Source organism: Canis lupus, chromosome 18 (assembly GCF_003254725.2).
Source record: "Canis lupus dingo isolate Sandy chromosome 18, ASM325472v2, whole genome shotgun sequence".
In the NCBI taxonomy this organism is placed as follows: domain Eukaryota; kingdom Metazoa; phylum Chordata; class Mammalia; order Carnivora; family Canidae; genus Canis; species Canis lupus.
The window spans coordinates 50,397,070-50,421,003 of record NC_064260.1 but is presented as its reverse complement, the minus strand read 5'-3'; the positions used below and the strand labels follow the sequence as shown (position 1 = coordinate 50,421,003).

The 23,934-nt window shown below is 48.0% G+C and overlaps 1 protein-coding gene and 1 long non-coding RNA gene across 4 annotated transcripts in view; one reads left to right on the top strand and one right to left on the bottom strand.

Annotated features, from left to right (window-relative positions):
- The window catches only part of PC (pyruvate carboxylase), a 100,449-nt gene that overhangs the window by 26,219 nt on the left and 50,296 nt on the right, over nt 1-23,934 (bottom strand). Inside the window, exon 1 of one of the 3 annotated variants that reach the window (XM_025446393.3) lies at nt 23,654-23,809. The exons of 1 other annotated variant lie outside the window; for it this stretch is intronic. In XM_025446393.3, coding sequence (XP_025302178.3) covers nt 23,654-23,689 — 36 coding nt within the window. In that variant the 5' untranslated portion in view covers nt 23,690-23,809. One more of the 3 variants, XM_035701600.2, reaches the window with a different exon arrangement.
- On the top strand, nt 1,580-10,883 carry LOC112659510 (uncharacterized). The gene is made up of 3 exons (XR_003136360.3): nt 1,580-2,090; nt 7,175-7,350; nt 10,516-10,883. It is a non-coding gene; the product is annotated as an uncharacterized LOC112659510 (long non-coding RNA).

Here is a 23,934-nt window from a genome sequence, read left to right as displayed (position 1 = left end):
GAGGCTAGGAGGGCGGAGCTCGTGTGGATGACAAAGGACACAGGTCATGCTGCCCCGCAGAGCCCAGGCAGAGCTGAGTCACACATGACCCTGACCCCCCACCCCTCCTGCCCACCAATGCTAGGCTTGGGACAGGAGCACACAGAGCTGAACTAAAATGTCACCTCAGGGGGATCCCTGGGTGGCTCAGTGGTTTAGCGCCGACTTCAGCTCAGGGTGTGATCCTGGAGACCCAGGATCGAGTCCTGCATCGGGCTCCTTGTGTGGCATGGAGCCTGCTTCTCCCTCTGCCTGTGTCTCTGCCTCTGCCTCTGTGTGTGTGTGTGTGTCTCATGAATAAATAAATAAAATCTTAAAAAAAAATGTCACCTCATTCCCATAACATGTCCACCCTTCCTAGAACTTTGCTAACTCAGTACCCAGCCTCTCCCCTTGTCAAATCCCACTCTCCTCCTAGACCTGAAACCCAGGGGTGTGGGGGTCAGGTGCCTGGTGCTTCCTGAGACCTTTCCAGAATCAATTACAGTTGAGGGAAACCTGCAGGACAGAGGTGGGTTGCCTCACAGAGCCCTCTCTTCCGGGAAGTAGGACATTGTGGGTCATGTGTGAGAGTCCACTCATGGTATGTTGAGTTTGAGGGATGGGCCAAAGGGAGGCGTTGAAGGGAGGTGCTGAGTGGGCAGATTCTACTGCTCCCTGAATCTTGCCCCATCTCCTAACCCTGGAGGGAGGAGAGGCCCTGTGCAGTGCTGGGTGGGGGTGGGGGTAGGGGGGATGCTGTGGAGGCAGGAAGCCATGCCGCTGGAGGCTGGCGAGATCTACTGGTAGAAGTGGAGTCCCTGAGATGGGAGCAGAGGGCAGTGGGGAGGTCTCCAAGTACCAAACTCCTTTCCCACAGCCCTCCTAGAGGGGCTGCCTCTGGCATTAAATGGGGCCCCTTGCTCAGAGATCAAGCCCTGGCATCGTGGAGTCACCTGAGTCCCAGCCTCTCCCCACAGTGGCACTTTCCCAAAAACAGCCTCTGGAGTGCCAGCCTTCCCTCAGACACTGTTCCAAGTGGCATCCTTGTCATCCTCACACCAGGGCAGAGAACACCCAAAGGTGCTGGTCACAGGGGAGTGGTGTGGGGTTGGGGCCAGGCTCCCACTGTGGGTTTTTGGTTAGTGGATGGTAACCACAAAATCCTCAAACTCATTGATAATCTGGCTAAGAATCTCCCTTAAAAGCTCCAAGGGCCTCGCTAAACAAAACTGGCATCTTGGAAAGCTCTCATGTTGTTGCATTATGACCTTCCCTGATCCTCCCTGATAGAGCTGGAACCCTTCAGCCAGCGAGGCTGCTTTCCTGGACAGCACAGCCTTGCTGGCTGGATCTCCTCAGGAGAGGCAAGGCTGCTCAGATGCTATCAGAGCAAAGAGCCTCTGGTTATCTGCCCCAGGCACACCATGTTGCCTTGCTCCATGCTGATGATGTGCATGGGTGAAAATCTTCCCTAACATCAGCGATGGGGAAAGAAATAGTAAGAGAAAAGCAACTACTGTCACCTGCAGATCCCTTACCCTGGTTTCCTCTCCAGAGAGCTGACAGTCCCAGAGAGGCCTGTTTGCTATTTTTTGCAAATGCCAGCTGACAGATCTCTTTCCTTGGCCTTGGGTTGTACATTAGAGACAGGGAATAAGACGGCTTTGACTCTCACTTGGGACATGTAAACAACGCCTTGCCGGCAAGCGTGAGGCAGAATGAAGCAGGGAGTGTCTGAACACCTGCTTTCTCCCTGCTGCCTCTCAGTGTGACTCCACACTTTCTACTTCTCCCTGAGCTTCGATTTCTCCTCCAACACTGGATCAATAAGCTCAGCATTCTCCTTCGAGAAGGCAGTGATAACAATCAAGTCAGGATGGTGCCTACAACAACCCGTGGAAGGAGGGAGGGGAAAGGTGTGGACACCTTCTGCCCAATCTCGATGATCTGCCCGCTTTGCTTCTAGGACATCCGATGCTCACCAAGCTCTGCCTACATGCCAGGCCGGTGCTGGCGGGTGGGGACACACGCTGACCAGCACACCGAGCAGTGCCTCTACTCTTTACCAGGTAACTGAGCTACGCATGGGATGTTCTGCAAGTACTAACTCAGGTATCTCTTATCATTCCCTGGTATGGATAAGGAATCCAGTGTAGGGGTATTACAGAACACCCCAGGTCACCTAGCAGGGCTGGTTTAGAGCCCAATTTGTACACTGCCCTCCGAAGCAGGAGCTCTGATCCATGAGGGCATTTGGAGTCATCACAACTAAAGGAGTAAGTTGTGGCTTTCATCAAAAGTACACCATGACAGGTACTTGGAAACCAAAAATCAAAAATCACAGTCTTGATAAAAACTGTGTCACTGGTCTGAACTTGCAGCAGGGCCCCCAGGGGCACTCTGCCACTTCCCACCAGGGAGCCGGCTAGCAGTGCCAGCCTTCATGTGTTTCTGGTAAGCTACAGCAGCTTCAATTTGTCCAATAAATAGTCAAAATGGCACTAGAAGTCCCACCACTTCAGACCTAGACTACATCTCCCAGGCTGCCTCTTGCAGCAAGGAGCAGCACAAAATTCTGCTGTCAGGCCACTGTTGTCCAAATTTTGGTCCACACAGTACGGCCACTGTGCTAAGGGTGGGTGTACTCTCAGCCAGAGGAGCCCTGCTGGGACCAGGCTAAGGCAGCCACCTGCATGGTCACTGTGGCCAAGCGTCAGGCCCTGGAATGCTCCTTCAAGGATCTGTACTGCTTCCACCCTAAATATCCCTGGTCTTCACATGGCATCTCCTACAGCCTTAGGGGGCAGCTGTGGGCAGGAAGCTCACTAGAAGGGAGAGCCGTGGCTCTGCTTTGGGGGTGCCTGGCTGATGGCAGTTTTGGAAGCCCTCAGTCTGGACTGCCCGCCACTCGTTCCCAAGCCCTTCAGCAAATCCACATCAGAGGTATGTAGGGGGGCAGCAAGAAGAGGTGAGAAGGGAGAGCAGATCAGAAACAGGCCCCAGGAATCTCCAAATGAACTAAAAAGACTCCTGTATATCTACTCCCCCGACCCTCCCCAGCACCAGCACCCCCACCAGGCTCCTTCCCCGGCCCCCAGCTGGCCTCTGCAGGGCCAGCAAAAGCAGGTCGAAACCAGAAGGAAGAAGTTCTTGGCAGAGGACTCCAGCCATGGCAAAAGCAAGCCTCTGGTGGATGGGGCCGCTCTTGGGGAGCTTTCTCTCCAGGCAGCTCTTGCACTGTCCTAAACGTGTCCAAGACGGGGCCTCAGGACTGGTGGCCAGCAGGGACAGATGAAAGGAAAGAACTCAGCCGGTATCAAAGAGCCTAAGAGAGGCCTGACTAGGGCTATGATGTCTGGGTAGGGGAAGCTGAAGGGAGGACACAAAAACAGTGAAGGTGACAGACAAAGTAGAAAGAGCGAGAATACCAAAGTCAGAGACAGGAGTGGAAACAGCATGTGGCCCAGGGCAGCACAGCCGGCTGCTGCCCTAAGTGGCCACAAGGGTTCAGAGACACACCAGCATGGCCCCACAGGCCCCTCCTGCTCCCCTGGCCCTCTGATTTCAGGCAGCAGGCACAGGGGAGAGGGTGGGACAGCCACGCCAGAACAAATGGTGCTGTGTGAGTTGCTGGGATGTGCAGGCAGGGGGACGGAGCAGGCTCAGAGAAAGGAGGCGAGGAAGGGGTCTGGTCCTGCAGGGAAGGACAGGACTGAGGAGGGGGCAACTGGCATAGCAACTGGCATAGCCTCTTTCAAGGACAGGGAGCCTTGCAGGGCGAACAGTGCCCCCTGGTGCAAAAGGAGAGCTACTGCTGACCTGCGCATGCTTGCCTAGGTACCAGCTTGTCAGAAGGCCACTGGCCCTGAGTGCTCTGAGTCCTTTAGGACTCACTCAGAAGTCAATCCTGGACACCCACCTCCTCAGTGAGCTTGAACCTCCCTGGAAAAGCTCTGTCATTGTCCTTGCCACACCCCACTGTCTTCCTGTCTATGGAGGATGTCTATAAGGTCCTCCATGGCACAGCTGTCCATGGCAAGAAGCACTTCATGTCCTAATGATTCGTTGACCCATCTCATGAGCCACTGTGAGGACCTTGGGGATAGGATCCTCAGTTTATTTTGTCTTCTGTTGACTTCCTAGCACTCTGTACTGTGCCCGACACCATGACTAAATGTCTGGGGAACAAATGAACAAACCAATGAATGAATCCTCCAGATCACACAAGCTTCCAGAAATATTATGGCATGCTAATGCAAACGGTCATGACCCCTGCTAGGAGCAGCACACACAAGTTAGTGGGGCATACAACACAGATTAGAGCCCAAAGGGTTGATAAGGAAGTTTAGTTAAAAGGGCAAGGTCAGCAAAAAGCACCTCCCAGATGGAAGGTGGGAACCAGGAGGGCTGAGCAAGGTGCTCAACACTAAAGACTCCATTCTGGATGGTGGCTGGATAGGAAGACAGGTACCAGAAGGCAGCAGGGATGCAGGTGGTCCCGGAAGCTCCTTGATCCCTTCACAGGATACCACCCCAGCTGGAGAGTCACATAGGACCTCCTCCCCCACTTGCTCACCCAGTTCACTCCAACCCCAAGGTGGCAGGAAAGTGAATGCCAGTGTATGGAATGAACTGTGTTCCTCAAGGAACTGTGTTCCTTCTACTCTGTGGAAGTCCCAACCCCAGGCCTCAGAATGTGATCTTAGCGGGAAACAAAGTCTTTGCAGGGGTAATCAGTGAAAATGAAGCCCCTGGGGTGGCCCTAATACAATATGCTTGGTGTCCTTATAAAAAGGAGATATTCTGACACAGAGAAAGACAAAGAGAGGGAAGATCATGTAATGACACACAGGGAGAAGACAGCCATATGTCCAGAAAGATTCATCTACAAGGATTGCTAGAAAGTACCAGGAGTCAGAAGATAAGTAAGGACCCCTATGGCTTTGGGAGGAAGCACATGTCCTGCCAACACCTTTAGACTTCTGGCCTCCAGAAGTGTGAGATAATAAATCTTTGTTATGAGTTCTGGGGACTTTGCTATGGCAGCCCTAAGGGAACACATGCCCAGGTTCCCCACTAATGACCAGGACCTACAGAGACTCTAAAACCAAGGACCAGGTTGGGGGGCACAGGCTGATAAAAATGCCCCCTTCTTTTACCTGCTCAGGTTGACACAGGCCACAGCAGGGCCTTCAGAACAGGGAGCTATTTAGGATTGTGATCAGTGATCCCTCCAGGGAAGGCCGAGTGGGAGGCAGCAAACACGAGCAGTGAGCAGCGCCAGCACGAGCACCAGCTGCATGAAGAGCAGGCAGCCAGCAGGAAACCCTCCTGAAGAACACCAGGACTGAAGCATCCAGGACAAGGAAGCGGGGGGAGGCAATTTGGGCGTGAGGCAGCTGGAGCAAAGGCCAAGGAGCAAACAGCCTAGTGGATGTACACTGAGGCCAGAGGCAGGAATGAAGGTGCTCAGGAAGAGGCCAAGGGCAGACACCTGGACTCTGACAGCAAGGGGCAGGGACCAGATCCCCTGGGTCAGGAGGTGCCATCCAAGAAACCAGGCAGGGAAGAAGAGTGCTGCAATTCAGCGGGACCACTCTGCCCATCCTGAGGAAGGTGATGTGAGGAGGAAAGATGAGAGGGTGGAAGACAACTGAGGAAGACATTCTAACATAGGCAAGAGACAACAGGAACCCAGAAACGCAGCAGCGGCAGTACCTCCAGCACCTCTTAGATAAAGGATAGTGGCCACAAGTAAGGATGACTCATGACTCTTGTTTGAAAAGTGGGGATGAATAGCGGTAACACCAAGTTAAAGAACACAGAAGTGGCTGTAGGTAGAGAGCAGCAAAGAAGAGCAACACCCACAGCCCTCATAAGGGCCACCCGGTCCTGAGTCCCCTGTGGTCACACACAGCCCCCCCACCAACCCCACAACAGTTCCTGTGCCCTGAGAGCACGGGTCTAGAGCCGCAGGAGGTGAGACCCAGGCAGGCTAGATGATGCTATCTCCGGCCATCAGGCTCTGGAGAGGCTCCACCTGGGGTGGGGACAGGCAGCAGAGACAGCCTGTGAAGCCCTTGAGTCCCGCCATGCCCAGGCTTTCCAACCTGCATCCACGTCAGCCTTCAGCATGAATGGACAGCCAAGATCACCAGCTATTTGAGCTCACCCCAAATTCACCAAAACAAATGGAGAATAAAAAACAAGAAACTCTCAGAAGAGTAATATGGAGAGCAGATAGTTAGAAAGAAACTATAATTAATCTCAGAGAAGTAAGAGAAGCTATTGCATTGAGAGGCGGCAGCTATTTTAAAGGCAGGAGAAAGAGCTCTAGGAAATTAAAAATAGTTTCAGACATTTTTAACGATAATAAATAGAAGAATGAGAAGACAGTTAAGGACATTGCCCAGAGAGCAGAACAGGAAGACTGGCACATAGCAGTCCCAGGGCTGAGGACGTGCAGTGGTGGCGAGGGTGCTTGGAGATGCCAGTGTGACGCTGCGAGTCCCACCTGGCAAGGGGACCCAGCGGTATCCAACAGCTTCCTGCATGAGTTTGCTGGCACCACTGTCATAAATCATCACAGACTTGGTGGCGTAAAACAACAAAGGTATATTCTCTCTCTGTTTTAGAGGCCAGAAATTCAGCATCAAAATGGTCCAAATGGAGATGCTGGCAAGGCTACACTCCTTGCAGAGGCTCGGGAGGGGGTGTCCTACCCCATGGCACCCTGCTTGTGGCACCTGGACACCTCTGCTTATGGCCATATCCCTCTGGTCTTGGCCTCTGTGGGCACTTGGCCTTCCCTGACATGTGTATTCTCCCACCTCTATCTCCCAAGGACACGTGTGACGGCATTAAAGGGTCCCTGGATAATCTGGGGTCATCCCCATGTCAAGGTCTTCTACTTCATCACCTCCACAAAAACTCTCTTTTAGGGGTACCTGGGTAGCTCAGTGGTTGAGAGTCTGCCTTTGGCTCAGGTCATGATCCCAGGGTTCCGGGATCAAGTCCCATATCGGGCTCCCTGCAGGGAATCTGCTTCTCCCTCTGCCTATATCTCTGCCTCTCTGTGTCTCTTATTAATAAGTAAAATCTTTAAAAACAACAATAACAACAACAAACAAAAATAACAAACTTTTTTCATTAGAAGGTGCCATTTACAGGTTCCAGGGACGAGGACCCGGAGATCTTTGGGGGCACTCATCCAGGCTACTATGCTTCCAAAAAGGAGACTGAGAAGGCATGTAAGAGTCTTCAACAGTGACACTGAGCCAGAAGCTACTTCTGAGGGAAGACGTCCTCCAAACTACAACTCTCCACCTGGTTAGTCTACCAGTCAAATGTGGGGGCAAAATAAAGACCCTTTTCAGGCACACCCAGCAAAGGCAAGTTCACATCCCAGGAGCCTGTTGGCCTGGGAAGCTCCTGGGGAGAGGAACTAACAAGACAAGGGAGTAAACCAAGATGTGGAATGCGGGAGCCAGCAGAGAAAGAAGCAGGGGACCTCTAGGGAAAGTAATGACAGAGAACCACTGCCCTGGACAACAGCAGAAGTGGGAAGGCTCCCAAGGGTGGGGGTGGGGGAGGCTCCAGGGGAGGGGAGGGAAGTCAGGGAGTTAAGTAAACAACTAAAAAAAAAAAAAAAAAAAAGGCTAGATTGCCTGAAGTCCCTGAAAGAATGGAGAGGGGATAGCAATTTACAATTTAGGGATGAAGAATGAGGCAAATAATAACTCCAGGAAACTGAGAAGGTATACAAGAAAATGTTACCATGTATACACTTGGAAGTTCTCAAGTATGACTATTAATACTTGATTTTAATAATGTGCAAACTGAAAATGTACTTAAAAATGGTTACCTAACCAGGGAAAGTGGGTACAGGTAGGGGGCTTAGGCAGAGGTAAAAGCAAGCAAAATCTTCCATAGCAGGAGCCCAGCAATCAAAAGTCCTGTGTAAATAGGGTTGTCAGCAGCTAGGAGTAAAGAGTTTGTCTTTGGGGAGACAATCAAGGAGGGCAGGTCAGAGAGGGGACTGAGGGAGTTTTTATAGGCCTCATGACACAATTTGACCACCCCAAGTGTCCACATGTATTATTATGATAAAATTACAGCTAAAGTTAACAAAAGGAAACAGTTCCTACAAGCAGTTCCAATTTCTCTCGCTGTTCTTCCAATCCCATCCCTCACCTCTTTCCTCCTCCCCTGATCCCTAGGTGTGTTACCATAAGCCAGTTGCTGGGGTGCTCCCCCTTTATAGATTTTACGCTGATTAGATAGATATATGCCCAGAAAACATACACCTGTATTTTAATTTTTCCATAAATTATATACTGTCATTTTTTAACTCAGTTTTTTCACCCAACATATTTGGAATCTATCTACATTGATACAAGTCGATCTAGCTCATTAATTTTAATGGCTTCATAACAGTATACATATCACAGCTCATCCATGCCCAAATGAGGGACACAGAGGTTGTCTCCAAATTTTAGCTATCAAAAACTGTATATGGATTGGCAAATGGATCATTGTTGAAACTGGGGGACAGATACATGAAACTCACTGTACTATTTGTTCCATTTTTATGGATGTTTGGAAACAACCATAATAATATCAATTAAAATGTTAAAAATGAATAACCTTGAATCCGTGTACAAAATATGCAGGAATTTCTCCAGGGCCTACACATGGAATTGGAACTGCTGCCCCAGATGGCAGACACATTTTACCGGTTTTTTTTTTTTTTGAGAGAATGTGTGCACCAGTGGGAGGGCAAAGGCAGAGGGAGAGAGAGAGAATCCCAAGCAGGCCCCACGTTCAGTACAGACCCTGATGCTGGGCTTGATCCCACGACCTTGAGATCATGATCTGAAATCAACACTCGGAAGCTCAACTGACTGAGCCACCCAGGTGCCCCCAGCTGGCGCATTTTAAATGTCAATACTGTGATGCCTGTGATTGAGTGCCTGCCTTTGGCTCAGGTTGTAATCCTGCAGTCCTGGGATCGAGTCTCCACAGGGAGCCTGCTTCTGCCTATGTCTGTGCCTCTATGTGTCTCTCATGAATAAATAAATAAAAATAAACAAATAAATAATAAATGTCAATACTGCCAAATAGCTCTCTAAAGCAGTTGTCCCAAAACTTCACACAGCTACCAGAAGCACAGCAGAATTTCTATTTCCCCAAACCTCTGCTAACTCTTCTACTGTTAGATTTTGATTTTTGTCAATCTCATAGGTAGAAAATCATTTCTCTGATTATTAGTAAAGTTGGATATTTTCTCAAGATTGTTGAGATTATTTTTAGATTTTCTTTTTTATGAATTGCCTGTTCATATCATTTGCCCCTTTTTCTAATGGACTGGTTGTCTTTTCTTTACTGAGTTGTATTAAGTCTTTATGTATTTTAAATATGAACCATTCTCCATTATACACACAGCAGGCTTTGTTCCACATGACAGAGTACTTAGTCCTACAAAGAGGAGAGGGAGAGAAGAGACAGTAAGAGACAGCAAGCCCAGGGAGGGTCCCCCTGGCACAGGTGAAAGACTGACGTGGAAGTCGATAGAGAATGCCTCCCTCCTCTGAAACCAAAGTACCTACATTTCCTGGAACAGTCCCAGTGGAAATATGCCAGTGCCTAGCCACAGGCAGGATGCAGTGGCACCTGACACACTGAGCAGGCCACAGCCTGAAATGACCAGTAGCTCTTGGACTCTGGCTCTTCAGGCTGAGGAGCCCAAAGACATCACATTCCAGGAGGCACAACCAGAAGAGCAGCAGCAGAAGGAAGATAAATTTGCAGATGGCAGGGCATCCTGTTCATATCCAAACTCCCTGTTAGCAGCAGCTGTTCCAAGAACCAGGAATAATTAGTCCAAGTTGCATCAGAGACGACTGATATTTAACTTTAAGAAAAATGTCTGGCCAGTCAGATCAGCAAAAGATACAGATTAGACAAAGAAGTGGTATTTCCCTCTGAGGGGGCTTTTAAAAGAATTGAGACAGTTTTCTGAATGAATGGGCTTAGGTCAAGTGACTCTTTTGGAATAGCAAAATGTTAGAATGATTGTATGAGAATTCTTGAATTTTGGTTGTGATTATCCTCAGGAAATGGGGAAGCAAAGCAGTTTTCTACCTGTATTTTGGCATATTCCTACAAAATGTTGTTTTAATATTCTTTCTTTAGAGGAAAAAAAAGCAAAAGTGATGTTTGGAGTTTAGATATTTTATTTATTTATTTATTTATTTATCTGTTTGTTTATTTATTTATTTATTTAAAGATTTTGTTTATTTATTCATGAGAGACACATACACAGAGAGAGAGGCAAAGACACAGGCAAAGAGAGAAGCAGGCTCCCTGCAGGGAGCCCGACATGGGACTCGATCCCGGGACTCCAGGATCACAGCCTAGGCTGAAGGCAGGTGCTAAACCGCTAAGCCACCCAGGGATCCCCTAGATATTTATTAAGTATGTTTTACTTTACAGTGTACCATGGATCAGAGACCTGCAGCCCACAGCACAACCTGGCCAGAACCGTGAGCAGCAAGATCACTTACCTCAATCTCTTCCCACACTCGTGACTTCACTCTCACCCAACATAAAACTAGCTGAGGGCTGCCATTCAGTTAAAATCTGATGTTCGGGGCAGCCCTGGTGGCTTAGCAGTTTAGTGCTGCCTTCAGCCTGGGGAGTGATCCTGGAGACCTGGGATCAAGTCCCATGTCAGGCTCCCTGCATGGAGCCTGCTTCTCCCTCTGCCCATGTCTCTGCCTCTCTTTCCTTCTGTGTCTCTCATGAATAAATAAATAAAACCTTTTAAAAAAATAAAATAAAATCTGATTTTCGGATAAATAGTACTTTTTTTCAAAGTGTGAGTATATACCATGCAGTATTTATTGGGGTATATTACAAAAATAATTTTTTTAAGATTTATTTATTTATTTATTCATGAGAAACACACACAGAGAGAGGCAGAGACATAGGCAGAGGGAGAAGCAGGCTCCATACAAGGAGCCCGACGTGGGACTCGATCCCAGGTCTCCAGGATCACACCCTGGGCTGCAGGCGGCGCTAAACCACTGTGCCATGGGGCTGCCCGGTACATTACAAGACACCATGAGAAACAGGGTCTGCCTGCCCAGCTGAGGACCCCCCGCGAGCCACACAACACAGATGCGGCTCACTCCTGCTGGCTCCCACTGGCTCCTGGACTCTGCTTCTGTCCAATTCTGTGGTCAGTGTCATCACACCAGGAGCTACAATCGGCCACAGTGGGCAGACATAGACCAGAAATTTGCAAACTCGGTGATCAGGGCCCTTTCCTTACCTCTCAGACAGCCACTGAAAGAGAACCCAGATGGCTCGAGTATCCCACCTTGACACAGAGACAGGCAGGGGGGTGGCTGCATGAATGGCACCCCTTCTCCATTTTCTTTTTGGCTACAGAACCCAAATAAAGAGGCCTCTGTTTCTTTTGTAAAAGCCTGATGTACAAGTGCCTAATGCAGTTAAAACATGAGGGTGAGCTAGGAAAGAAATGAATTTGGCACTCTCCATGTCTTAAGGAAGTTCAGAAGCCAATTAACAACACCAATTAACCTGTGAGAATATCAAACTAGAGATTCTTTTGATAATCTCATTTAACAACACAAAAATTATTCTTTTGTTTTCTAAGGGACTGATTTCTTTGTTCACATCCTGACACCCTGTCTCCCCCTCCTTCCCTCTTAACCAGTACAGGCATTTGCAAGTTGAAGTGTGAGGATTTAAAATAATAGCTGTTGGATATAGATGCGAAATGTCAATTCTACAACAGAACTACCTCCCCACCCTCTTCCTGCTCTCCCAAATGACACACACACCTCAAAACCCAAACTCAACACTTCTTCCTGTCTTCCATCTGCCCAGGAACCAGGGCTTCAGTTTGGGGAACATCTTCAGCTCTTCCCTCTCCCTCACCCACCATCTAGTCAAGGAGGCCTGTCAGTTCCTGTCTCTAGACAGGAGGCCTGTCATGTTCTTCTTCCTTTCATTTCCAAGAACATACCCTAGATCATCTCTTTCATGCTACTTCAACTAGTGCAAAAGGCTCCTAAACATTGCCAACCATTACTCTGGGTTAGCTTTAGCTACCAATCTGCACTATACACTAGTGGTAGTTAGCACCCCAAATACAGGCCTTATTTCACTCTCCTCCTCTCCCCACCCCCCCACCCCCACCCACAGGTAAGCTCTCCCTCCTGCTGGCCTTTTCCTCATCAGCACAACCTGCCTTTCCAGCCTGATTGCCCATCAGTCCTCAGCCTCCTGAATCTTGTAACTCCAGCCAAACTGCCTCCTCCTTGTTCCTGAAGAATCCACGTACTCTCCATCTCCCTTGGAGCAGTCTTCCCCAGGATGCCTCCACCTTAACACCCTTCTCCTTGTGCTGACCTGTGCAAAGCCTCCGGCTGGGTTACGCATCTCATTTTCCTTTCTCCTAAAATCGCAGCAGAACTTGAATGAAGAGTTTTTTGTGGTCATATTTAAAGCTCTAAAGCCCCGAGGACAGAGAGAGCAGGAGAGGAGACCACAGCCACACAACCTGGAAACTGAAAGGCAGCTGATATCTGATCTCAGGTCATCTATCTGGTGGTGGGGAAGACTGGGGTTTCTCCACAGAATCCATGGAAGGCTAGGAAGCAATGGCTCTGGGGCCCCTGGGACTGGGCTGAGCTGCTCCTCTCATGTCTAGAGACTACTCACCTCTTCTGCTCTCTCCTGAAGAACAGACATTTAGTCTCTGGAGAGGGCAAAGCCTAGGGTCTACATTGGCGGATGTGAGGCACAGTCAAGGGCCTGGCTATCTGGTCAAAAAGGGTGATGGAAGGTTCAGTCAACCTCCGCATGCTGTTGCCTTATCCTCCTCTGCTCCCACAACACAGCAGCCCATCCTTCCCTCCTTGGAGACCTGACCTTCTTAAGGGGGAAGACCTCAGGATATTGACACTGAGGGCCCCCAACAAAGGGCACACATATCACCTACTGTGCAGCTTAGGAATCGGACTCCCAGGCAGCTTTTAGCCCCTGGTAGCAATCATGAGCAGGCCACCAAAGGTCACTGGGCAGCAGAAGACAGAGGCCCTAAAAGGCAGAGACCAAAAGAAAGCAGCAGAAAAATGCAACTGGGAGGAAACAGCCTGTGCAAGGGAAAAAAGGCAAACACACATTAATATCCTCGGAGAAGTCAGGAAAGACTACAGTACCAGCAAATCAACAGGCAACTATGCACAGATTGTTAAAGGCCCATTCAGAGAGCTACCAGAGCTCTTGGAAATTAAAAATATAGAAACGGAAGCAGAAAGACAAACAGAAAATGGGCTTGAGATGAGAGCAAAAAGAATCAGAGGGCTGGTCCAAGCGCTCCATTGACAGGAGTCTCAGAAAGAGAGAACAGAAAAAAACAAAGGGGTTACAGTAAACTCAAGAAACTCCCTGCACAGGAACACATTTCCACAGAAGGACACACCAAGAGCCAACAAGATGGATGAACCCCAGACCCACACCAGGCGTGTTGTGAAATTTCAGGTCCTATGAGTTTTCAGAAAAGGAGGAAAAGGGAGAAGGACAAAAAAATCAGACATCAGCAAGGTTTAGGATTTCTCAACAGCAACTCGGGAGGCCAGAAAAGTATAAAGCGATCCTTCAAAATTGCAAAGGGAAAACTATTTCAAACCTGAAACTCCATATCTAGCTGAACTATCAGTTATGTGTACAGGTGAAATAAAGACAGGGGCTGCCCAGCTGACCTCCCTGGCACTCGGCACTCCTTCTCAGGAAGCTACTGTAGACAAGCTCCACCAAAACAAGGCAGTGGACAGGCCAGAAATGCAGCAGGAACTACAATGAGAGGTGGCAGGAAGACCCCAGAGCATAGGCCACATAAGGAAAGGGGGCGTGCTGGGGAAGGCAAGGGCCAGACTGGAACCCCTCCGTGGACACCCCTGTCTCTAGGGGACCTGAAGGAAAGCAGTGGCAGCATTTCTACTGATGGGACCCATGGTGAGTCTGGCTGAACACAACTGTGAGGCAGGGAGGCAGCATGAATGACACCTTAGCCTGAGCCTTCCCTTCCGGTGCACCAGCAGGGGAAGAAGCCAAACCTGCCCCACTCACAGGAGTTCTGCTATAGAGACATAAAGTTGCTCTGATGAGTGTAGAATATTCCTAAAAGCAGACTCGAGGCGCAGGTAACAGCAGGTGCCTCTGGAGAAAAGACGTGAGGAAAATGTCTATCTTTCACCGCTTACCCCTCTGACTCGACAACATGTGATTGATTATTCAAAATATGAAGTAAATACAATATATGACAAAGAGATCCACCCACTCTCAAGACCCCTCCCACAGGGAGTCGTCCCTGGCTCCCCACCCATGTCCCAGACATGGCCAGGGAAGGCTCTGGTGTCTTCCTGCTTCTCACTGAGCACTAGGTAGCTAGTGCTGGCTGAGGCTGGACCTCCAGTTCTTTTTTTTTTTTTTTTTTTTTTTTGACCTCCAGTTCTTTTGTGGTCAGATCTCACTCATCACTCATCTTTGAACTTGCTCCAAGAGCTCTGCAGTGGGAGGGGGGGCGCTTTCATTTTCTGCTCATTGGATGCCAGGCTTCCTCTAGCTTGCTTAATTCACACCACAATCGCAAGGGATCACCCCTCACTATACTGATAAGAAAAATCAGCCTCAGGAGGACCCACAGGGAGAAGACAACTCAAAAATCACCAAACCTATCCAAATCCAGAACCCCGTTTTTCACAAGAGTATCCAGTTTGGTGCCTGATTCACAGTAGGGTTCCAGAACTTTTAAACTAAACCAAAATGCAAGTTGGGTTGGAATTTTGGAATTAAAATTTTCCAGGGGATCTTCCCATGCTCTGAGACCCAGAAAAAGAGGCAGAAGGTGCTCAGTGGCAGGTAGCACCTCCGCCCCCAGGACTGCCAGCATCAGCCATTACAAAACAGTAGGAGTTTCCTCAGGAAGTCACAGACTTAGCCTACTGGATTACCCCCTGGGGGACAGGTCTGTGTGGGTTGTTTTAAACACCTTTATTGAGGTTGAATTCACACACCAGACAGTTCACACACTGAAGTACAATTCAGTGGTGTTCAGTCAATGGAGCTGTGCGTCCATCACCAGAATCAATTCTAGAACATGTTCACATCCCTTAGCTGTCATCACCTCACCTCTCACTAAGTTCTCTATCTTTCTGGATTCGCATATTCTGGATGTTTTGTATAAAAGGAATACAAAGGTTCTTCATGTCTGGCTTTTTTTCCATTGGCACAAGGTATCCGAGGTTCTTCCATGTGGCAGCGACTGCCAAGTCCTATCCCACTATAGAGACAGACCATGTTTTACTCACCTGTTCATGAGCTGATGGACATCCGGGTTGTTCCCACATTTTGGCTGTTAGGAACAAGCTGCTATGAGCATGTCTGTGCAGGTTTTTGGGTGTACCTGTGTTTCATCTCTCAGCTAGGTACACATTGCTAGGTCCTGGTGACTCTATGTTTAACTGCTTGAGGGACTGCCAGACAGTTTTCCACAGCAGCGGCTCCATTTTATATCCCACCAGTTCCTCCACATCCTCACCAGCCTCTGCTACTGTCTTTCTTTTTAAGTAGCTGTCCTAGAGGGGACAAAGTTGTACCTCACTGTAGTTTTGATTTACATTTCCCTGATGGCTAATGATGTTGAACATATTTTCATGTGCTTACTGGCCATCTGTCTATCTTCTTTGGAAAAATGTCTATTCAGATCCCTTGTTGGTTTTATTTTTTTTTTTAAGTTTTTTTTCCCCACCATTTTTTGTTAAGATTTTATTTTTTATTTATTTTATTTATTTTTATTTTTTATTTTATTTATTTATATTTATTATTTATTTGTTTGTTTGTTTCTTTATTTATTTATCTGTAATGAGATACAGAGAGAGAGAAAGGCAGAAGACTTAGGCAGAGGAAGAAGCCGGCTCCAGGCAAGAAGCCCGATGTGAGACTTGATCCTGGAACTCCAGCATCATGCCCTTAGCCGAAGGCAGATGCTCAACTGCTGAACCACTCAGGCATCCCAAGGTTTAATTTATTAGAGAGAGAGAGAGAGAGAGAGAGAACTCGTGAGCACAAGTGGTATGGGGGCGTGGGGCAGACAGAGGTGGAGGGACAAGCAGACTCCCTGATAGACACAGGGCTCGATCCTATGACTCTGTCATGAAAAACAGGGACTCTGGATTTTTAAGGTGGATTATTTGTCTATTTTACTGTTGAGTTATAAGAATTCCTTAAATATTCTAGATAAAAGTTTTAGATAGAAGTTCCATATCAGATATAAGATTTGCAAAATTTTTCTCCCATTCTTTGCATTGCATTGCCTTTTTGCTTGACAGTGTCCTTAGCTGCTACAGAAGTTTTTAATATTGATGAAGTCTGATTGATCTATTTTTTATTTTATTGCTTGTGTTTTTGCTGTTGTAGCTAAGAAACCACTATCTACCCCAACATCACAAAGATTTATGATTATGTTTCCTTCTAAAAGTTTTATAGTTTTAGCTCTTGCATTCAGGTCTTTGATCCATTTTGATTTTTGTCTGTGGTGTAAGGTAGGTGTCCAATTTCATTCTTTGGCATGTAGACCTCTAGTTGTTCCAGCACCATTTGTTGAAAAGGCGATTCCTTCCCCATTAAACTGTCTTGGCACCCTTGTCAAAAATCAATTGACTGTAAGTGTGAGGATTTATTTCTGGACTCTCAATTCTATTCCATTGATCTATATGTCTGTCTTTATGCCAGCACCACACTGTCCTGATTACTGTAGCTTTGTACAAAGTTCTGAAATCAGAAAGTGTGAGTCCTCCGACTGTGTTCTTTTCCAAAATTATTTCGGCTGTCTGCTTCTCTTGCATTTCCATGGGGACTCTAGGATCATCTTGTCAGTTTCTGCAAATAAAGGCAGCTGAGATTGTGAGTGACCCTGCATTGCATCTGTGGATCATTTGGAGGGGTACTGCTATTTTAACAGTATTAAGTCTCCTGATCCATGAACATGGGGAATCCTTTTATTTAGGTATTCTTACATTTTTGTCAACAATGTTTTATGCTGTTATAGGTTTTATATTTCTTTCGTTAAATTTATTCATAAGAATTTTATTCTTCTTGATGCTATTCTATATGACACTATTTTCATTTTCAATTTGCTCACTGCTACTATATAGAAATACAATTGATTTTTGTATATTGATCTTATGTCCTGCAACCCTGCTGAACTCTTTTATTCATTTTAATGGGTTTTTAGTGGATTCCTTAGGTTTTCCTACACAAGATCATGTCAGCTGCAAATAAAGATACTTTTACTTATTTTTTTTCCACTCCATATGCTTTTCGTTTCATATCTCTCCTAATTGCCCCGATGAACAAATTTTAAACTGGTGACTGATGGGCAGGCTGGGAAACCGGGGCTCCAAAATGGCGGATCATCCCGCCAACCCTCTCCAAGATGGTGGACTTTCCCACCACTTTCACTGCGGCCTCCAGGTCACCACCAGGAAATTGAAATTTTCCACCCAGGAACTTCACAATTGGGAACTGTCCATCACGGGCTTCTCCCACCCCATAACCTCCATACCTTACCTAATATGGACACAAGCCTATGTCCTGCCTCAACCCGATAAAAGGACCCTGCCAACTCCCTCCCAGCGGGAACCCCCCCCCCCCCCCAGTCGTGGAACCTCGCGGAGGGTGCTTGCAATAAAGTTCATCTCTTGGATCCACTTGCCTTGTAGCCTCTTTTCTTACCACCATCAACGGGAGCAACTTTACAGTGACTACTTTGGATTTGGAGGTAGTGCCGTCCCAAAAAATAGCAGCTGCTCTGACCCACAGGAGGCCAGAGCCCTCATTCCTCTGCTTGTCATGCCTGTTGAGTAGATGTCTCCACACAGATTTGGCCTTTAGGAGAGGCTTCCTGGTTGGTTAGGCTCTGCTCACCTCCCCACATCCCTCTAGCTCTGTGCCCAGGGAATCTGAGACCTGTGAAAGACTCCCTTTGCAGGCTGGTTTCCCGCATGCATGTTCAGCCACGGGGAGGCACAAGCAGGAGAGGAGGGTGGAGGAGAGCATGGGTGTATCTTCCTCACTCTCTATGGGGTTAGATGCCAATACGGACTGGAGGTGTGTCCTGCCACTATGACAGTCCCTGCTGGGCACTTCTGCCTCCATGTTTCCAACCATCTCTGGAGTCTAGAGGAAACACTGTTTCCTCTCCCAACCTGGAAGTAATGGCTTCCTACTGCTGTCTGTCCTGAGTGCCTCGACTGCCCTGGTTCAGTGCCTGATTTGCTTTGCCTGATTAATTCAATTTCACAGAATCAGTGTGTGACCTCCACTATACCTGGCCAGCCCTTACCGCTCTTCTGTTAGATACCACCACCACCCCCAAAATACCCCTATGGGAGGACAGGTAGAACCTGGCTCACTAGAAAACTTGGTTCTCTGGGTAAACACTCACCAGAGTGTCCAACTATGAGTCAAGGAGACAGTGAGGAAAATCAAAGGCAAAGTGCTTCAATTCCTAGAGGGAAGAAAGTAAACAGCAACCCAGACAGGATACGACCGTGAGGCTGCTGCGCTTGCTCCCTCTGTTCTTGACCCCAGAAAAATACATCTCTGTGACCCCCTGATCTGACCTTTCACCCTCTGCTTTGGAATTTGAGCACAAAAACTGGACTAGAGGCTTTTCCAAGACAGAGTTGTAGGCACTCGCTATTGTTGGCATCCTCATGACCAAAACACATGGCAAAGTGTCAGAACCATTGATAATACCTGGGCTTGCTACTGGGTGCCAGCCACTGCATTAAGTGCTTCACATCATTCCATTTAATCATCCAAAACCTTGTCTGGCAGGTGTTATGGCCCCAGCTTTGTAAGTAAGGAAACAGAAAATCAGGATAAATAGCTTAGCCATGGCTTCCAAGCCCAAAGGCACCCATACCCCAGTCTGCCTGTCACCCCAAACTGTGCCTCACTCAGGGCACTAATTCCCAGGGGCCTCCTGTGGCTCCCATCCCAGCTAGGTTATTAGTTACCACTCTCTCCCTTTCCTGCTTATCAATCTCCAACTATTTTTCCAAACCATCACACTCGCCCCAGCCATACCTGGGCATTCCATCACTGTGTGAAGAGCCTCCTCCCCCCTCTACCTGGATCAGCGTCACACTTGTGTCACCCTCTCTATCACAGCCTTCCCTTGCAGGCTAACTGTGCTCCGTCACAGTGGTGGGAGCCTGACTGAGTACGCAGCTGATTGGAGCAGACAGAACCTTCCCCTAGGATGTTCTGGAACTCGGCAGAAGTGACCAGAGGCTCCCAGTGGCCTTTACCCTGCTGTGCACGCCCTGGGAAGGGAGAGCATGGTGTCTGCCAGGAACTCTGGCAGCTCCAACCCTTCACCTACTGAGCAGGTTCTGATTCGCCGAGACTCACACTTATGCTCTCCTGATAGCAGGGGATATGCTCATTTGAATATACTTTCTCTGGGGATCCCTGGGTGGCTCAGTGGTTTGGCATTGCCTTTAGCCCAGGGCGTTATCCTGGGGTCCCGGGATCGAGTCCCACATCGGGCTCCCTGCATGGAGCCTGTTTCTCCATCTGCCTGTGTCTCTGCTTCTCTCTCTGTCTCTGTGTCTCTCATAAATAAATAGATAAAATCTTTAAAAAAAAAATGAATATACTTTCTCCTCAGTGTTGAGAAATTAGATTGAGAATTCCCTGGGAAGAAAAACACATCCTAGCTAAGAACTTCAGCCTTCATGAGGGACAGGCTTTCAGGACCTAAGATAGTAAGTGAATTACCAAAGTCCCAGGCAACAGACTGCCTTTCTTATCTTCTTAGTCCCAAATCAAAGGGACATCCCAACCCACTCCAGGAAGTCTCCTCAGGGCCACCCACCCTGCATCTGAGGGAAGAGGTCATATGTTATAATAGTTATGAAAACAATAATTAATTACAGCTGTATGTGTCTGTATAGTGCCAGACCGCTGGACGAGGTCATCTCCTAACACTTAGGAGGTGAGTATTGTTTCATTTGACAGTTTTATTGAGCTGTTAATCTATGTACTGTAATTACATTCAACAACAATATACCTCTGGCTCTCTGCCATTTATAAGGTACTTTAAGAGATACTCTCAGGGATCCCTGGGTGTTCAGCAGTTTAGCACCTGCCTTCAGCCCAGGATGTGGTCCTGGAGTCCCGGGATCGAGTCCCGAGTTGGGATCCCCGCATGGAGCCTGCTTCTGTCTCTGTCACTCTCTCTGCCTCTCTCTTTGTCTCTCTCTCTCTCTCGAATAAATAAATACAATTTTAAAAAAGAGAGAGAAAGATACTGTCATTTGCTACTAACAGCAACCTTGCCTCAAAGGAAGGGCAGGCATTACCTCAATTTTACAGACAAGGAAAATGGAGCTTTTTCCAGGCCCATCTGCTGACCCCCATCACTTCTTGAACTCCTTGCTGCTGCCTGACATCACAGTGTTCTTTCAAGCAGCTCACTGTGTCAACAGTCCCAGGAGTTGGGGCTTTGGAAGGATAAAGGGGAAAGCAGCCAGACCCTTTTGCTCCCCCTCCCCCGCCCCGCCACTGTGAGGTCAGGCAGGAGAAGCTTTGATGAAGTGGAGGTGGGGGCCAGATGCTGCTGTAATTCCATGGAAAGGGCAAAGTCTTTGAGTCAGAAAAGTTAGGTTCAAATTCTAGCTTTGCCACGGGCTCGTCAAATGACCTTGGGGATCACTCTGCCTCTCTGCACTTGTGTGATATAGTGATAACAGAATTATTAAATTTGGTTTTCCTCCCTGGTTCCTGGAACAGAGCTCCTAAAACCCTCTGAATTTCTTGAGTGGTAGGAGAGAAGGGAGCAACTTTTCTTATTCATAATAAGCCCTTTTCAACCACACCTGACTTTATGCTAAAGTAGTGATGCTTGGTGGGCTCCTAGATGGCTTCAGGGTGAGGCTGCTTGCCAGAGGAACCAACCACATGAGTAGAATGATGGAACTTCCAGCTTCACTTCCACTTGGAGGGATGAGGGACCAGAGATTGAGTTAATCACCAATGGCCAATGATTTGATCAACTGTGCCTACATAATGGAACCTGCATAAAAACACCAAACAGTGAGGCTCAGGGAGCTTCCAGGATGGTGAACACATCCACATGCCAAGAGGATGGTGCACCCCAATCCATGGGGACAGAAGCTCCTACACTCAGAACTCTTCCAGACATCACCTATGTATTTCTTAATCTGGCTGTCTATCTGTATCCTTTACAATAAGTTGGTAATAGTAAAGAAAGTAGTTTTCTGAGTTCTGCGAACAGTTCTAAAAAATTATCAAACCTGAGGAGAGGATTACGGTCATTTCCAATTTATAGCTGGGTGGTCAGAGGTCCAGAAGGCCAAGTTTTATGTAGTGTCCCCTGTCTTGTGGGACTGAGCCCTTCACCCATGGGGTCTGCACTAACTCTGGGTAGTGTCAGAACTGAATTGAATTGAGGGATACCCTTTGGCGTCTGCAGAGAACTGAAGAATTGGTTTGTGTGAGGGGAAAAACCCACATATTTGGTGTCAGAGGTATTATGAATAAAAAACAGTTTGGCACCTGTTAATCCATCAATGAAACAGCCTGATCCCCCAGCACAGATGGCTGACAATTTAGCAACCTGCCACATGAGAAACCTCAGATTGACCCTCTTTGGTTTCGTAAACTAGAAGCCATAGTATGTATTCCAAGGACTAGGATTAGATTTCACACAATTGGAGCCATCAAATGTCTATTGAGAACCTATAGCCCATAAGAAACACTTGAGGGACAGAGGATCACGTAACAAATGCAGGGCCTCTCCCTTCGTTAAACTTTGTCTGGTAAGGAGACAAGACTACCACACTTGAAATGTAAGGGATATTAAACAGCCAGCATAGCAAAGGAACCACTTGGGGGAAAAGGGAAATTGGAGAAGGGTAAAGCAGCTGAGAAGAGCTACATAAGTGGCATGGAGGGAACCACCCCAGAGGCCTCAGCAGAGGTGGGTGGCACCTGGCCCACAAGACATCAGCACCCGCTTGCTTGGTGTGGACCAGTGGTGGAGGGAAGAACAGGGAGATAGCCTCTTCCTGTGAGCATGGTCTTGCCTGATTAGAGTCAGGGTTGGGTGACACCAAGTAGATGCTGATCAGGTGAGAAGGCTGGTATGGAACCAAAAAAAGATGAAACTGGAGAGATTTAGTGAAATGACAGGCAGAGAAAGTGTTCATTCATTGATTCATTCATTCACTCAATAGTGACAGCCTTTGCAACATGCCAGGTATCGTTAGGCACTGGAGATAACAGCTGAACAAGAGAGAAGAGGTCCCTGCCTTCAGGAAATTTGCTGCTTCCTTCTAGTCAGGAGCAGACCAAGTCCGCAAATGAGATCATTCCAGATCCAGCCCTTCAGATTAGTAAGCACCGATGGTCCTCTTGCTTTGACTTCTTCCTGATGACAGGTCTCCCTCTGAGTCACCCAACAGGAAAGAAAGTCTAGAAGCCACACCCTTCCATCCCTGGTCCAGAACACCAGGAGAAAAGGCACATTTCTTACCAACTTCTGCAAATGTTGTTAAGCAAAGGGAGATGTAGGTCCTCCTTCTCACCTGTTCCTTGAAACACACACACACACACACACACACACGCACACACACACACACACAGAGTTACTCCCTTCTTGAATCTTTATCCCATGACCTGGAGAATCTAGCCTGCTGCAGTAAGAGATAACCAGGAGCCATCTGGTGCCCTTAGTTTCTCCTCCACCCGAACCAAGGGAAAGGTTTTCTTCTAAGCAAAAGTTTTGTCCCTTTACACCTGTGCAACAGGTTCTGCTCAAATGCCAGAGATTCGTTCTCCTGAAAACTGGGTAGTTTCGTGCTTTCCCTTCACTGTTCTCTAGGACATAATCATAAACTCACCTCCTGAAGAGATCTGATCTTGGCCCTTCTACTTCCCAGATTCCTAAAGGAGAGCCAGGCCTCCCTGTTCTGCAGCTCCAGAGCATCAAGGCCCATTCTGGCCAAGGAACTGGAGCACAGCACATGTGGGCTCCCGAGCCCTGGCCTGGTGCTGTTCTCAGAGCAGACCCTTCCCCTGACCACTTGCTGCATCACCATTTCCACAAGGGGCCCTAGTCAAGGGAACCACATGGCCTTTCCCCCAACTTCATCACCACATAAAGGAACTCTGGCCCAGAGCTCTGGACCCATGGCACATCTTCCTCTGTCCCCAAGGTCTCAGGCAGAATCCATTTTCATTGTCATGTAGGGTTTGTCCACTTTGAGCTCCTTCGTCAAATACCTATACCTGACCAGAGCTGTCCCCACAGGCCTGTGAGCAATGATCCAGCACACTCGTCCCCTGGATTCCTGTCTCCAATGACTGTTCCCAGAGTCCCTCTGCCATCTTCTTAAGTAAAAATAGACTGCCAAGCTCCAAAGGAAGAGAAACAATAACTACACTGCATACACACCCCCACCCAGGACAGTACCTGGGACTGTTGAGAGGTGGGTCCTCTTACCGTGGCAGTTGGTCTGCAGAGTCCCAGAGAGGCCATGGTGTTCCTGGTACCGGAATACCCAAATCTAGGCCCTCTGCCCGCTTCTTGTTTATAACTGACTTTCTAGATTAAGCCTCTGTCAATGACTTTCTAAACTATCCCCTCCCTACAGCTCAGAGGAGAGAGAGCTGCTTGTGAGCCAATCTCTGGCTCAGGAATAGACCTTGAACAGCTTGTTTGAGGGAAGGGAAAAAAACAAAACCAGGTCAGGGGTGAGCTTGGAGAGGGCGGTCAGAACTACT